The sequence below is a fragment of the Mustela nigripes genome, chromosome 8, assembly GCF_022355385.1.
Source record: "Mustela nigripes isolate SB6536 chromosome 8, MUSNIG.SB6536, whole genome shotgun sequence".
Lineage (NCBI taxonomy): Eukaryota > Metazoa > Chordata > Mammalia > Carnivora > Mustelidae > Mustela > Mustela nigripes.
In genome coordinates this window covers 72,012,303-72,024,657 of record NC_081564.1, presented here as the reverse complement: position 1 = coordinate 72,024,657, position 12,355 = coordinate 72,012,303, and the positions used below count along the sequence as shown (strand labels likewise).

Below are 12,355 nucleotides of genomic sequence, written 5' to 3'. Positions count from 1 at the left end.
TGAGGGAGAGCTGGAGAGATCATTGAGACTGAAATCTAGCGTTCTCCAGCTGTCATGTGTGATTGACATTTCGTGGGGAGGTGACCGTTCGGACATCCACACTGCCTTCTGTGTCTAAGGACAATTAAAGCCCATCGACTTTTCTTCCGTGTTTGTAGAGGAAGAGAAAGAGAAGAGAGAAAAGTAAAAAGAGTAAAAAGTTACCGGGGCTTTTTTTTTCTTTGTCCCATTTCCTTATTTTGTTTCTTCTTAAAAACACCTATGTCAAAAGGAAACATTTGACCCAGATACCATTAATAACAGAGTTTTCTTTTGCTATACCAAAAAGTTCCTGGTAGCCTGTCGAGTTTCGTATCAATGTTGCTTGGTCCAGAAATTGATGACAAGTTTCCCGAAGTTCGCAGCCTACGCTCTCTTAGAAGGATTATGGTAGAAAGGAAGGAAGGGCGGCCTGAAAGCCGGCTTTGAAGCAGTTATCTCTGGAGATAACATTAACAAGGATTGAATAACTGCCAAATGAAATTTAATACATTTTCCCATCCATGAAATAGGCCTCTTAAATACAACAGAATAATTACTTTCACAATACTCCCTGGAAACAAAGGGAGCAGAAACACCGAATGTCTTTTTTGTTTGTGGTGTTTGTTGTGAGCCCAAGGATCAGGATAAGGATATTTACCAGGACGCTACGCGGATCCCCACATGACAGCAGCCTTGCCAACAGCCACCTCATTGGAGGCTGCATGTCTTTTAAATCTGTTTATGTTGGAGGAGTTGTGGCAAATATTAAATTTTATAATTTAGTTAGACATCTTGGCCTTGGCCATCGGTGATGAGCTGTGGTGGTTTTTCCCCTGTGATAGAGAAAAAGAAAATGGTTTTCATATCCATATCTGTACACACACACATCTATGTACATGTATGCACACTTTGGGAAACAAAAGCTCCAGGAAGTAAAACCCCCTTTGTCCCTTAACTCTGCTCCCATAAACACACCCAGACACACACACACAGACACACACACACACACACACACCCCAAATCAAATTGTTTGATGCTGTTATAAGTTTTCTGAGCTCAGATCCTGTTTTACTCTTCTTACTAGATGTTTGACTATCTCCAACCTTAGCTTTCTTCTCTATAAAATGGCGAGTTTGGCCTAACGGGGTTCCAAGTTTCACAAGCCCTTTTAGTCTCTACTCTGTGAGTGGAAAGTGCTTCTAAATAATATATCAATTCTTCCCTTGGAAAGTAAGGCTGTTTAAAATTACATGGTGCTTTTCTGATTCAAAAGAAGTAATGTACTTCTAAAGATATTTAGTTATTCCCAGTGACATTAACACGGGAGAATTTAGATAACTGTGTCAGGGTTTGACTACACCTTGACCTGAGATGCAGGATGGCTTAGATATTTACACCCAAGAGCCATGATGTGGGGGGCAGGCTATCTGGGCAGAAGGGGCAGCCATGCTTGGACCACATGAGCTCCCCTCTTCTTTTGTAGCTCATTGAACCAGTTCATGGGGACACTTGGCCCTAAAGTGGCCCCTTCAAGGGATGGCCCATGGGTTCTTCAAAATGAGGAGCTCACCATCAGATGATCTGGGGGTTCTGAACTCAGAAATACTAAGACAGGGAGTTCGCAGCAGTTAATACCGAACCTGAAAGAGTGTACTGAGAGATGCATGAAGGGAGCGTCCAGGCTGTAGCCAGGAGGCGACAGAAGCCAGAGAGACAGAGGTACCAGTAGAGGTACGAGAGAGGCTGGAATGGCCCATGAAAGAGAAGGAGTGGCCTTAAGTCCAAAAGAGCTCTCTGGGTCCAAAACCCAAATTACAGAAATCATGATGAATGTCCTTTCCTTTGAGAGACTTACTGTTAAAACCGCCACACTAAATTAATCAATGCCCAAAACTGCCTCAGAGGATCACTGTAAGCTCCACGAGGTCATCCAATTTATTCACCTCCCGGAGCGACAAGCACGAAACTGTATTAGTAAGTATCTCTTGGCTTAACAAATGTACTCTTGGGTCAATCAATGAACACTGATGGAATAATTTTGAGATTTGAGTTTTGTCTTTTACATACAGCATAAGCATATCTAAAACCATATTGTATGTAACTAAGAAGACTATTCTTAAAGATTGCAAAAAAAAATTACAAACAGCATTGATAAAATTAACTGCTTTTTTTAGGCTGGCTTTTAACTTTATTGTTTACCTAGATGAAAACATTATCCAAACAGGGCTTTAATGAAGTATAGATTTTCTAAAAATAGGTGCTATCCCTAGAATTGATTTGTAGGTTGAAGGAATCTGCTTTCTTCTTATTATATTATTACATATTTATTATTTGGAAGATGGACGAGCCCTGACCCTTGTATATCACATGGCTCCTCCTTCTATTTCAGAGGGATTCTGGTGATGGAGTGGGCTAGCCACCCAGTCTGTCTTCTTTTTTCTTTGTCTCTTATGTGACCAGAAATGCTGTTTCTGAAAGAGAAGTAAACAGGGTTAGGACAAGCTGCGTGTGGCCAAGGAAACAAACAAAGCAACGTTAATTCTTTGGAATACGAGTCCACAGTCCCAGTCAATGGAACTGATCCTGAGGAATCAGGCTCAGTACCACATGGATCTGGACCCATCATCATTCGTTCATTTGCCCTGGAAAGTACATAGTTTATACGGGAGGCCTTAAAACATCAAGAGCAGGGGCACCTGGGTACACCTGCAGGGGGCACCTGCTCAGTCAGTTAAGTGCCTGACTCCTGGCTCAGGTCATGATCTCAAGGTCAAGAGATAGAACAGGCATGTATGCACTTTCTCAAAAAAAAAAAAGTAACTTTATTCCTAATTTCCTTTATGGAAAATTATTAGGTATATTTGAGATGAGCTAAGATGATCTATAGAAAATAAAGTTAGGTGTAATATGTATGGCTTTTGTTTGGAACGAATATAAAAACAGACCAAGAGCGAGTGAGAAATGGTTGGGGGCATCCGGTGGGCCTGACCGGCGTGATCCGGCGTCAGTTACCAGGAAGTGATCCGGCGTCAGTTACCAGGGGAGACCGCAGTGGCCTGGTGGGGGCGTTGCCTAGACAAAGGGGGCTTGCACTTGTTCCATGGAACACCAGAAGTTGAGACTAGAATCAGTGGGTGGAGTGTACAAGGAGGCCAACTTGTGATTAAAATGGAATGGGCTGCTTTAGGAGGTAATCATGGTCCCCTTACATCTGTAGCTCCCACATAGAAGCGAAATAGCCACCATTCAGAATGTTCTGGGAAGGGACGCAGGCACACAGGTGGCAGACAGCCCTAGACTCTTAGCCACAGCATTCATTTATACTCCCCGATGCTCACAAATCTTTAAATCCTGTATATTCTTGGTATATTTTGAACCTGAGCAATTAGTATGATTTACGCGATCCCTCCCCTTCCCCCCCCCCCCGCCCCCGCCGAGTTATTTCCTTCTGTGCTGTTTTGGATTATATAATGGTGATACTTTATACTAGGTTGCCTTTAGATAGAATGTACTTCCTTCGGTTCTGTGAATTTTATTGTTGTCGGTTCAGATTCTTATTGTTGTTGTGTTCTTTGGAAACACTCTTCTAAAGCATTTGGCAGCAAAAAGAAGGAAGATTCTGCTTTGTAGGGTTTTTGTTTTGGGATTGGAAAAAAAAATAAACTTTGATTCGTAGCAGTAGAAATTCATGGATAAATTTTGTTAGTGTCAGGCCCACTGTCCCGCACCCGTGTTCACCCAACAATAGACTCGGAGAATAACTCCTCGGAAATGCAGACGAAAATGTCAGCTAGTCCTGTTCCTCTTGGTTTGCAAATGCTTAATGGTGTTGCTTTAAGGCGTTAAGCTATAAAGTCCGCAGTGGCTGTCTCACTGTCACTAGTGCAACATCTCTGGACCCCAGAGTGGGTAGTAGTAGTTAATAAAAAGCTCAGCAGTAATTCTTCCAGACCAAGTCATCATGCTGTATTCCGTAATTTTATTCATGGAAACCTAAAGAGTGTTTAGAGTATGGTGTCTTTCTAGGATCAGAATAGTGGGAGGAAAAAAAAAATGGAAAAATGTCCAAACATCTTTGCATGGCAATGATGGCATTACTGGTGTGTTTAATAAAACCTTTATTGGTACATTTTCCGGTGTGGTGGCATTGGCAGAAACGGTCCCCCTTTGGATTTGGAACTCAGCAGCTGATGAAATGCAGTAAACATTAATTTGGAATGGGCTGCCCGTTTTGGAAAGCCAGGTGACATTTTATTATATTTGTACCGAGCAGGGGCTGTGTCCCATACTGCTGTAGCTTCCGCTGTCAGAGGCTTAGCTGGCATTATGGAAAAAAAAAAATGGCAGGCCTGAGAATCTTATCCCCTGAAATGAAAGTCGAATGCCAAATTGAAATTCCTGTAGGATTTCCGATAGCAATGGGGGAATTGAGAAGCCCACAATTAAGCATATGGGCATTAAGATAATTGTCAGATCTGTTGGCGGACATGATAGAAGACAGATGGGTACGAATCAGTGCGCTCCACTGCAGCACCCTGGGAGACAATTTGACGTTTTACCTGCCTGAGCTCCTCTGCCATATTTGTCACTGGATGTACCGCGCGGCATCTCACGGAGTGTGAAGTGTTTTGCCGGCGACTGTAGGTGCAAGTGTGGTCCTTCAGCGCCCTCTAGTGAAAGGCATTTGGGAGTCTCGTTCTTCCCAGGCCCGTCTTCCTCCCGCAGGTCCTCGCCTCCCTCCCTCTGGTTCCCGCTAAACTCTTACCGTTCCTCTCACCCTTACAGGTTGGGGCCCATCGTGAAGACGGTGTGGCCCTCAGAGGCAGCCATTCTCTTGTGCCAAACCAGGTTCCAGTTCCGCAGCTTCCTGTCCAGTCTGCAACGTCCCCTGATTTGAACCCACCCCAGGACCCTTACAGAGGTAGGTCCGCCCCCGAAGGCACCCTGCCCTCGCTTAGACAATAGCAACTCCAGTGTTGATCCCAGGCGTCCTTGGCATTCGTCTCTCAGGAAGCGCTGGCAAAAAACCAAGAGTCAAATTTGGTACAAAAATGGTAAGCGAATGGGAAAGTAGTTAGAATGGAGCCGGCTAATTGTGTTTCTTCAGGAACTGTTTTGCTCAAACATCCTCTGAGATCCTGGTCCTCTCTCAGCAGGGAATGAGACAACAGCCTGATGAGAGGAAATTTTATTTTAGCTATTTCCACATTTTCCTCATTCAGGTCCTCTAATGTGGTTAGTTGTAGCCTGAACATGATATTTCCAAATGAATAGGAAGGAAGGAAATTGTTTTTGTCGTTTAAGATCGAAGGAAATGTAGGTACGTCTCAAAACTGGAACTTGGTGGAATGATTTTCACTCTTTTCCGCTCGCCCCGCCACGACTGCCTTAAACCACAGATGCCAGGCAGCTTTTCATGACCCCGGGGAGTGACGTCATAGGGGCCAGACCTGGGTCCCCTCCTCCCTGGGCTACCGCCTGGCCCGGGGACTTGCATTCTCCTATGACCCTCCCTCCGTGTTTGGAATAAAGATGATAACACTGCCATGGCGATAGGCAGAAGCTTTTTTTCACCTGCTAAACATTGTACAAATATTAATTATGTATGTGGAGAAAGAGATGATCACCGCTTCTTAAACTTAGCCTACGTAGGCATGACCTGAGGATCTTGTTAAAATGCATCTCTGAAGAGTTCTGGCGATAAGGTTCCTTCTGGACCACAGACCAAATTTTGAGTGCCTACGAATAGAGGAGAATACCCAATAGACATGCTTCTACCTTAGAAATAAGTGGATACACGACGGTCACGTATTAAAATCTACTGTGATCCTGAAAGTTGAAATGCATTGTGATCTTAAAAGTTGAGCAGTGGTTAAAGCTAGAAATTTCTTCAGCGAGCAGCTAACTGCTTTCCATATGTACCATTTTTAAATGCTGATTACTCCTCGAGGATAAGCGAAGCCTAATTTCAGAATATCATTAGGGTATCTATTGAAGCCTTGACTGTACATATTTAGCGTACTCCCTGGGAATTATATTTTAAGGACATTTTTCTATTAAATCATTGCATATGGAAGAAACTCAATATAATAGCTGATATTTACTTGGGTTCTTAATCAGAACATTGAGGTGTGTGATTTTCATGATTATGATTTTCATTGCAATTAAGTTGATGTTTTGTAGACAGTGAAATTACCATCTACTCCAAAAGATTGCAAAATAGAATTTAACCTCGGAGCCAATGCAAAGAGAACTTGCTTCCACAGGTGCATTTTTGAAACTTCACCAGATAGCATGAAAAAAAAAAAAAAAAAGAAACCACGGCGGGAGGATCACCGTTCAGCAGCTGAAGGGTATAGGCACAACTCCACAATCCGCAGAGCGTGTGCTGGTGCCTCGGGTCTTCCGTGGAAGCGTCACCTGGTCTCTCTCTCTCTCCCTTTTCCGGCAGGCATGCCGCCAGGCTTGCAGGGCCAGAGCGTCTCCTCCGGCAGCTCGGAGATCAAATCCGACGACGAGGGCGATGAGAACCTTCAGGACACGAAGTCTTCCGAGGACAAGAAGTTAGATGACGACAAGAAGGATATCAAATCGATTACTAGGTCAAGATCTAGGTAACAGTATATGATACTGTCGCTTCATTTAATTCCTTTATTGGACTTTGATGAAGTGAACAGAACAGGAAGAAACTACTCAGTTTTTTCCTGGCAGGTAAATCTACAGCTGAAAAGAAATTTCAAGACTTGCTCTAGAGGTGCTAAAGTATCATTTAAGATACCGGCCCTCTAGGGAAGCCTAAAATGTCTTTGCACTTATGAATTTGGACCTCGTGCTCACTGCACGCAGTGCAGACAATTTGTAACTGATTCAAGTGCAAACGGTTGATTTAAAAAAAAAAAAAAAAAGAACTATGCTTATTCTGCGAATTTGGTCAGAAATGATCTTTCCAAAATATTTCTAAAAAGAGATCTTAGCCATGTTGAAAATGCAGCTGAGGTATATGCAGCTATGACTTTTCTCTTCTCTCGAACGTGAGAAAGCACTGATTTCCCAGCTCTATCTTAAGCGTGTTGGTATTTAATAATAATGATGATGATGATGATGATGATGATGATACCGAAGTTGCTCACTTTTTTCTCCCAGATACTCCTTTCTACAGAAAATACAACTGCAGGAAAATAGCTTCTGGTTGGTTTTCTTAAATAATCTGATATCTTTCAATTAGAATCTGTTTCCTGGAATGTGAATCCTAATCTGATGATCAGGTGGTTTGGGGACACCGTGACACCCAGGTTCTTTGCCTCAGTTCCCTTGGGTTGTTTTTATTTGTAAGTTAAATCAGTCGTGCTGTGACTGCACATCCCCTTCTAAAAGCTGTTGTTCTCAGGCTTAGCTCTAATGCCCTTTAGGAATTGAGAACATGCCCCTTGGGATGGATTTTCTTATCCAAAAGTCCTAAAAGCTCCCTACCCCTCCCCTCCCACCATCCCCGCAGAGTTTCCTGTCTCATGGCGACAGGGGTGGGGGCTTTCACAGCTCTCCCATCACCTCTGTCAGTCCATTCAGTTCTTAGTAATTTAACTAGTGGCCTTGACTTATGCATATAGATTCTATATGACTCATGCATGTAGATTTCAGTACAACATTTTAACTTGCTATTAAGAACCCGCTTCTTTTAAAAGGTTACGCTTGTGGCATTGGCTTATGTCTCTAAGCCTGTGATGTAAGGCAACACTAGGCAGTTTTCTTTGCATAACCAATCTATTTCATACTTACGAGTGAATAACGAACTCTAATTAGTTATTAGCCTGAATACCTTTGGAAAACAAGTTCCCACTTTCCAAGGCAATGTTGTGAAAGCTGTGGCAACGTGTTCAATGTTTAAAAATGTTGCCCAGATTTTAGCTTCAGGACGGGCCCAGCAGAGATTTGGCTCTGTTCTCATTTCATGTCTTACGTCCTATTTGTGTTGCGGGATGTGGATGCGAATTCACGGTAGCCGTGGCTGCCTCCCTGTCAGCAGAAGCCACAGGTGAGGAGGAGGAGGAGGGTTTGGCAGAAGAAGTGAGAAGGACCAGATGGCATAGGAAGAACCTTTTCCCACTGGTTCAGGGCAGTTGTGTGTCCACCAGCACTCCTCTGTGGTGGATGGTCCCATCTGGAAGGGAGTTTAACCTACAGGGAGACAAGCCAAGTCTTAAAGCATCTTCCTTTGGTGTCTTCCTTTTCCCCACCCTTACAAGTGTTCTTGGCTTACGTACATCATGTGTATTGGCAACATGTGCTTGCAACCCAAGGATACCACTCCCATTTTTCACTGACTGGAGCTTCTCAGCTATAATTGGTCTTTAGTGCAATTTGGAAGCTACCCAGAGATTCTCCAAAGTAGAAGATTCAGATCCATACATGTTAAGCCAACATTCATTAAGTGTGCATTGAATTGACTAGATAACTTACCCCATGTCTTCCCGATCTGAAATGTCGTGATTAACATCTCTATTCTGAGCACATTTCGGATTCATGGAATTTTCGAGGAGAGCTTAACCTCCGTGGTCCTTTAGATCATGCTTGAACTTCTAGACTAACATCCTTACAAATGGTCCCCTCCACATCGTTTGATATAATGAGGAAGCTGTTACTTTCCAGTGACGTTTCCTTCATTTTGTGTATCTCTTATGACATCTCTTATACCCAAAAAGCTTCTTGCTCATGTTAACTCAGTCTCTACCACTCAGAGGTCTCTGTTTTGTTCTGCTTTCTGAGACAATACATCTCTCATGCCTCTCTCTTTTTATTAATACGATCACCCATGAAATATTTGAAGCCCTGATATCATGAAACCTTCATACGACATGCTTTCCAGATGGCCCATCATCCTGTTTGCCTTCCATTCAAAAGTTCCTAATCTGTGAACATGACACCCAGAAACAGACAGAAGTAATCTTGCCTTTCCAGATTCTACTGGCTCCAGCCATGCCTTTGCTATGAATCATGTAATATTTTGGTTCTCATGATCAGAGATTAGCTTTTGGACTTCGTTTTTGACTCACAATGAGATCATGGTCATTTATAACTAGTAGGTGCTTGGTATTTTGTTTTGTTTGCTCTGTGTAGTGGACGTTAAGTCAGGTTTTCCCAGCTTGTTTTGAGGATGATAAACATCCGTGATATGAAAAGGCAAGGAGATTATGACGTTTTTAACCTTTTTTTTCTTTTAACTGCATGGAGAAAATGACTCAGATACGTTAAGTGGATTGGCCACGCCTTCAAAGCTCGTTAATGGTGAAACATGGACAAAAGGCTAAGTTGGCGGTGACCCGCTTTGCACAGTGTAGCCTCATTGATCCGAGCTGTGTTTGCCCTTTGGCCCTGCATCAGCGGGAGTGCACTTGGGGCCCTAACTTTAACCTTTCCTGTTCTGTTTGGGTTGAATGTCTGGGAGAAACCGAATGTCTTGCATGTGGATTGTCAGCATCGTTTTAGTCCCAAGTTCAAGTGGATGTAAAATCCTGCTACCCACGGCAGCCGGAAATGGACACATTCCCTGGAAACTCTGGAAGAAAACAACACGAATGTAGACACCTTCTTTTTCCCCACACCATTAGAAAATGTCGCATCCCTTCTGTCCCACAGCAATAATGACGACGAGGACCTGACCCCCGAGCAGAAGGCGGAGCGCGAGAAGGAGCGGAGGATGGCGAACAACGCCCGCGAGCGCCTGCGTGTCCGCGACATCAACGAGGCTTTCAAGGAGCTCGGCCGCATGGTGCAGCTCCACCTCAAGAGCGACAAGCCCCAGACCAAGCTCCTGATCCTGCACCAAGCCGTGGCCGTCATCCTCAGCTTGGAGCAGCAAGTCCGAGGTCAGTACCAGCCCGCCGCCTCCCGGTGGAAGCGGCCGCAGTGGGTGGAGACGGGCTGGCTGGCCTTGAGCATCCTTGAGAGCAGCTGGGTCAAGGGCAGATCACGTCTGAATCTGGGAGGCGGCTCCCCTTGCTTCCGTGGTGAAGTCACAGGATTCTCTTTCAAGTAAGGCGACGTTAGGATGCTGCCACGGGCCTTCTCAGTCGTCGGACTAGTGCTAGGGACTGACCCCTCGGATCACCGCGTGCCCTTCCTAGCTCTTCCTTTCGCTCGGTCCTGTCGAGAGAGACTCGGAGAGAGGGTCAGCAGGTGCGCAGAAGAGTGCCGTCCTGCCCTCTACCAGACGCCACGGCGCTAACCAAATGCTCTGCTTCCATCTTCCACAGAAAGGAATCTGAACCCGAAAGCCGCATGTCTGAAAAGAAGGGAGGAGGAGAAGGTGTCCTCGGAGCCTCCCCCGCTCTCCTTGGCGGGCCCGCACCCTGGAATGGGGGATGCGTCGAACCACATGGGACAGATGTAAAAGGGCAAGTGTGTTCTCAGCCATTTCGGGCACCCTTTCCCCGGTCAGTCCCTCTTCGCCAAGGCGTCGCTCAGGAAAGTCCGCTTTCCCCCAGATGAACAGATTCTCTTTTCTTTCCCTTGGGAGGGAAAATGTTTTAATAATAAAACGTCTACTTCTGTGTTAAGCGTATGAATTAATTCTCCTCTCTTTTTCCCTTCTCAGGTCCAAGCTGCCACATTGCTTCATTAATACAAGAGACCACTTCCTTAACAGCTGTATTATCTTAAACCCACATAAACACTTCTCCTTAACCCCTTTTTTTGTAATATAAGACAAGTCTGAGTAGTTATGAATCGCAGACGCAAGAGGTTTCAGCATTCCCAATTATCAAAAAACCGAAAAACACACAAAAAAAAAAAAGAAAGAAAAAAGTGCAACTTGAGGGGCGACCCTCTAACATATCATTCAGAATGTGCAAAGCGGCGTGTGCAAGCCGAGGCGCAGCCCAGAGACTGAATGGCAATCTTTCCACACTGTGGAGCAATGCATTTGTGCCTAAACTTCTTTTGGAAAAAAAAAAAATATAATTAATTTGTAAGTCTGAAAAAAAATATTTAATTTAAAAAATTGTAAACTTGCAATAATGAAAAAGTGTACTTCTGAAGAAAACTACATGAACGTTTTTGTTGGTATTCAAGTCAGCTAGTGTTTATAATTACTGGATATTGAATAAGGGAAGCTCGGCTGCCCTAGTAACAAAACCAGCAAACGTCCTGATGACAACGAAGTGATGACATTAGCCATTCCTTAGGGTAGGAGGAACAGATGGATCTTATAGACCTATGACAAATATATATATAAATATATATATAAATATATATTAAAAATTTAGTGACTATGGTAAGCTTTTGTTCATTTGTTTCAGACTTTTTTCTCCTGTAAAAAAATAGTACTGATTAACTTTTTTAAAAGAAAGATTTTACTGTAAATACGGATTTTTTTTTCTTTTTTTCTTTTTTCTTTTTTTTTTGTTGTTTTTTGTTTTTTCTTTTTTCTTTTTCTTTCTTTTGGGGGCGGGGGGTCTTATTTCTGTCCCTTTCCCTGGTTTGTTACCGTAACCTGTAGTGCCAACTCTGCTTCCGGAGGGGTAGTGCAGGATCAAATGCTGACCCTGATGTTGCTTTTCATTCATAAATAAGTAGAAAGTTGTTTCTCCAGTCTTTTGGGAACACAGGACTTAAAAGTCACATCATGTGTAGATATTACAAGCAGCATTACCGAGACATGGCAAAAAGAGTTTGTCTGAACGTAATGTTGCGTTTGTGACCCTATTCTGGGATTTTCAGAGGTACAAGGTTAGAATGCTACAATGTTACCACTGTGCCTTCCAATGTTTATATCATCGGAAACATAACATAATCAAAGTGGCTGTGATTTAACAAAATGATTCAAGTGTTACCTACATGTGTAGCCGAAGTAGTGTGCAGTGAGGCGTTTCTGAATACATGGTCAGATTTTTGGAAAAAAACAAAAACAAAAAAAACAAAGTTCAAAAAACATCAAATGAGAAAATTGCAAGTAGTGTGACAGAGCTGATTGATTTTGTTGCTTTCTTGATTTTTTGTTTTCAAAATGGGTTTACTAAGATGTAGATGACTTAACTGCCTCCTCCTTCGTCTGAAAAATGCCAATATTCAATCATCATGCAGCATTATAACAAGCCTTATAAGTCCTAAAGCATTAAGTTGCACTTTCTTGAGGAGGGGTAGTGCAGTATTTCTCTGGCCAGTATGAATGAAGTTTATACTTAACATATTTGATAGAAACATAGATCAAGCTATGGCACAGCAACTCATCAGATAGCTAGCTTTGACGTCTGGGCACAATTGAACCAACTTCCATCGTGAATCTTTATAATGATTGACTTTGGTGTATAGTGCAGTAAACAAATAGTGCTCCTAGTTA

The 12,355-nt window shown here is 43.2% G+C and overlaps 1 protein-coding gene across 13 annotated transcripts in view; it reads left to right on the top strand.

Annotated features, from left to right (window-relative positions):
• Window positions 1–10,977, top strand: part of TCF4 (transcription factor 4) — a 346,933-nt gene extending 335,956 nt beyond the window's left edge. For 10 of the 13 annotated variants that reach the window (XM_059409713.1, XM_059409720.1, XM_059409714.1 and 7 more), the window contains 5 exons: window positions 4,807–4,942; window positions 6,473–6,635; window positions 9,655–9,884; window positions 10,272–10,412; window positions 10,613–10,977. In XM_059409713.1, coding sequence (XP_059265696.1) covers window positions 4,807–4,942; window positions 6,473–6,635; window positions 9,655–9,884; window positions 10,272–10,408 — 666 coding nt within the window. In that variant the 3' untranslated portion in view covers window positions 10,409–10,412; window positions 10,613–10,977. The remainder of the gene's footprint in view (window positions 1–4,806; window positions 4,943–6,472; window positions 6,636–9,654; window positions 9,885–10,271; window positions 10,413–10,612) is intronic. The other 3 variants (XM_059409716.1, XM_059409715.1, XM_059409723.1) reach the window with 1 other exon arrangement.
• Window positions 10,978–12,355: the final 1,378 nt, after the last annotated feature.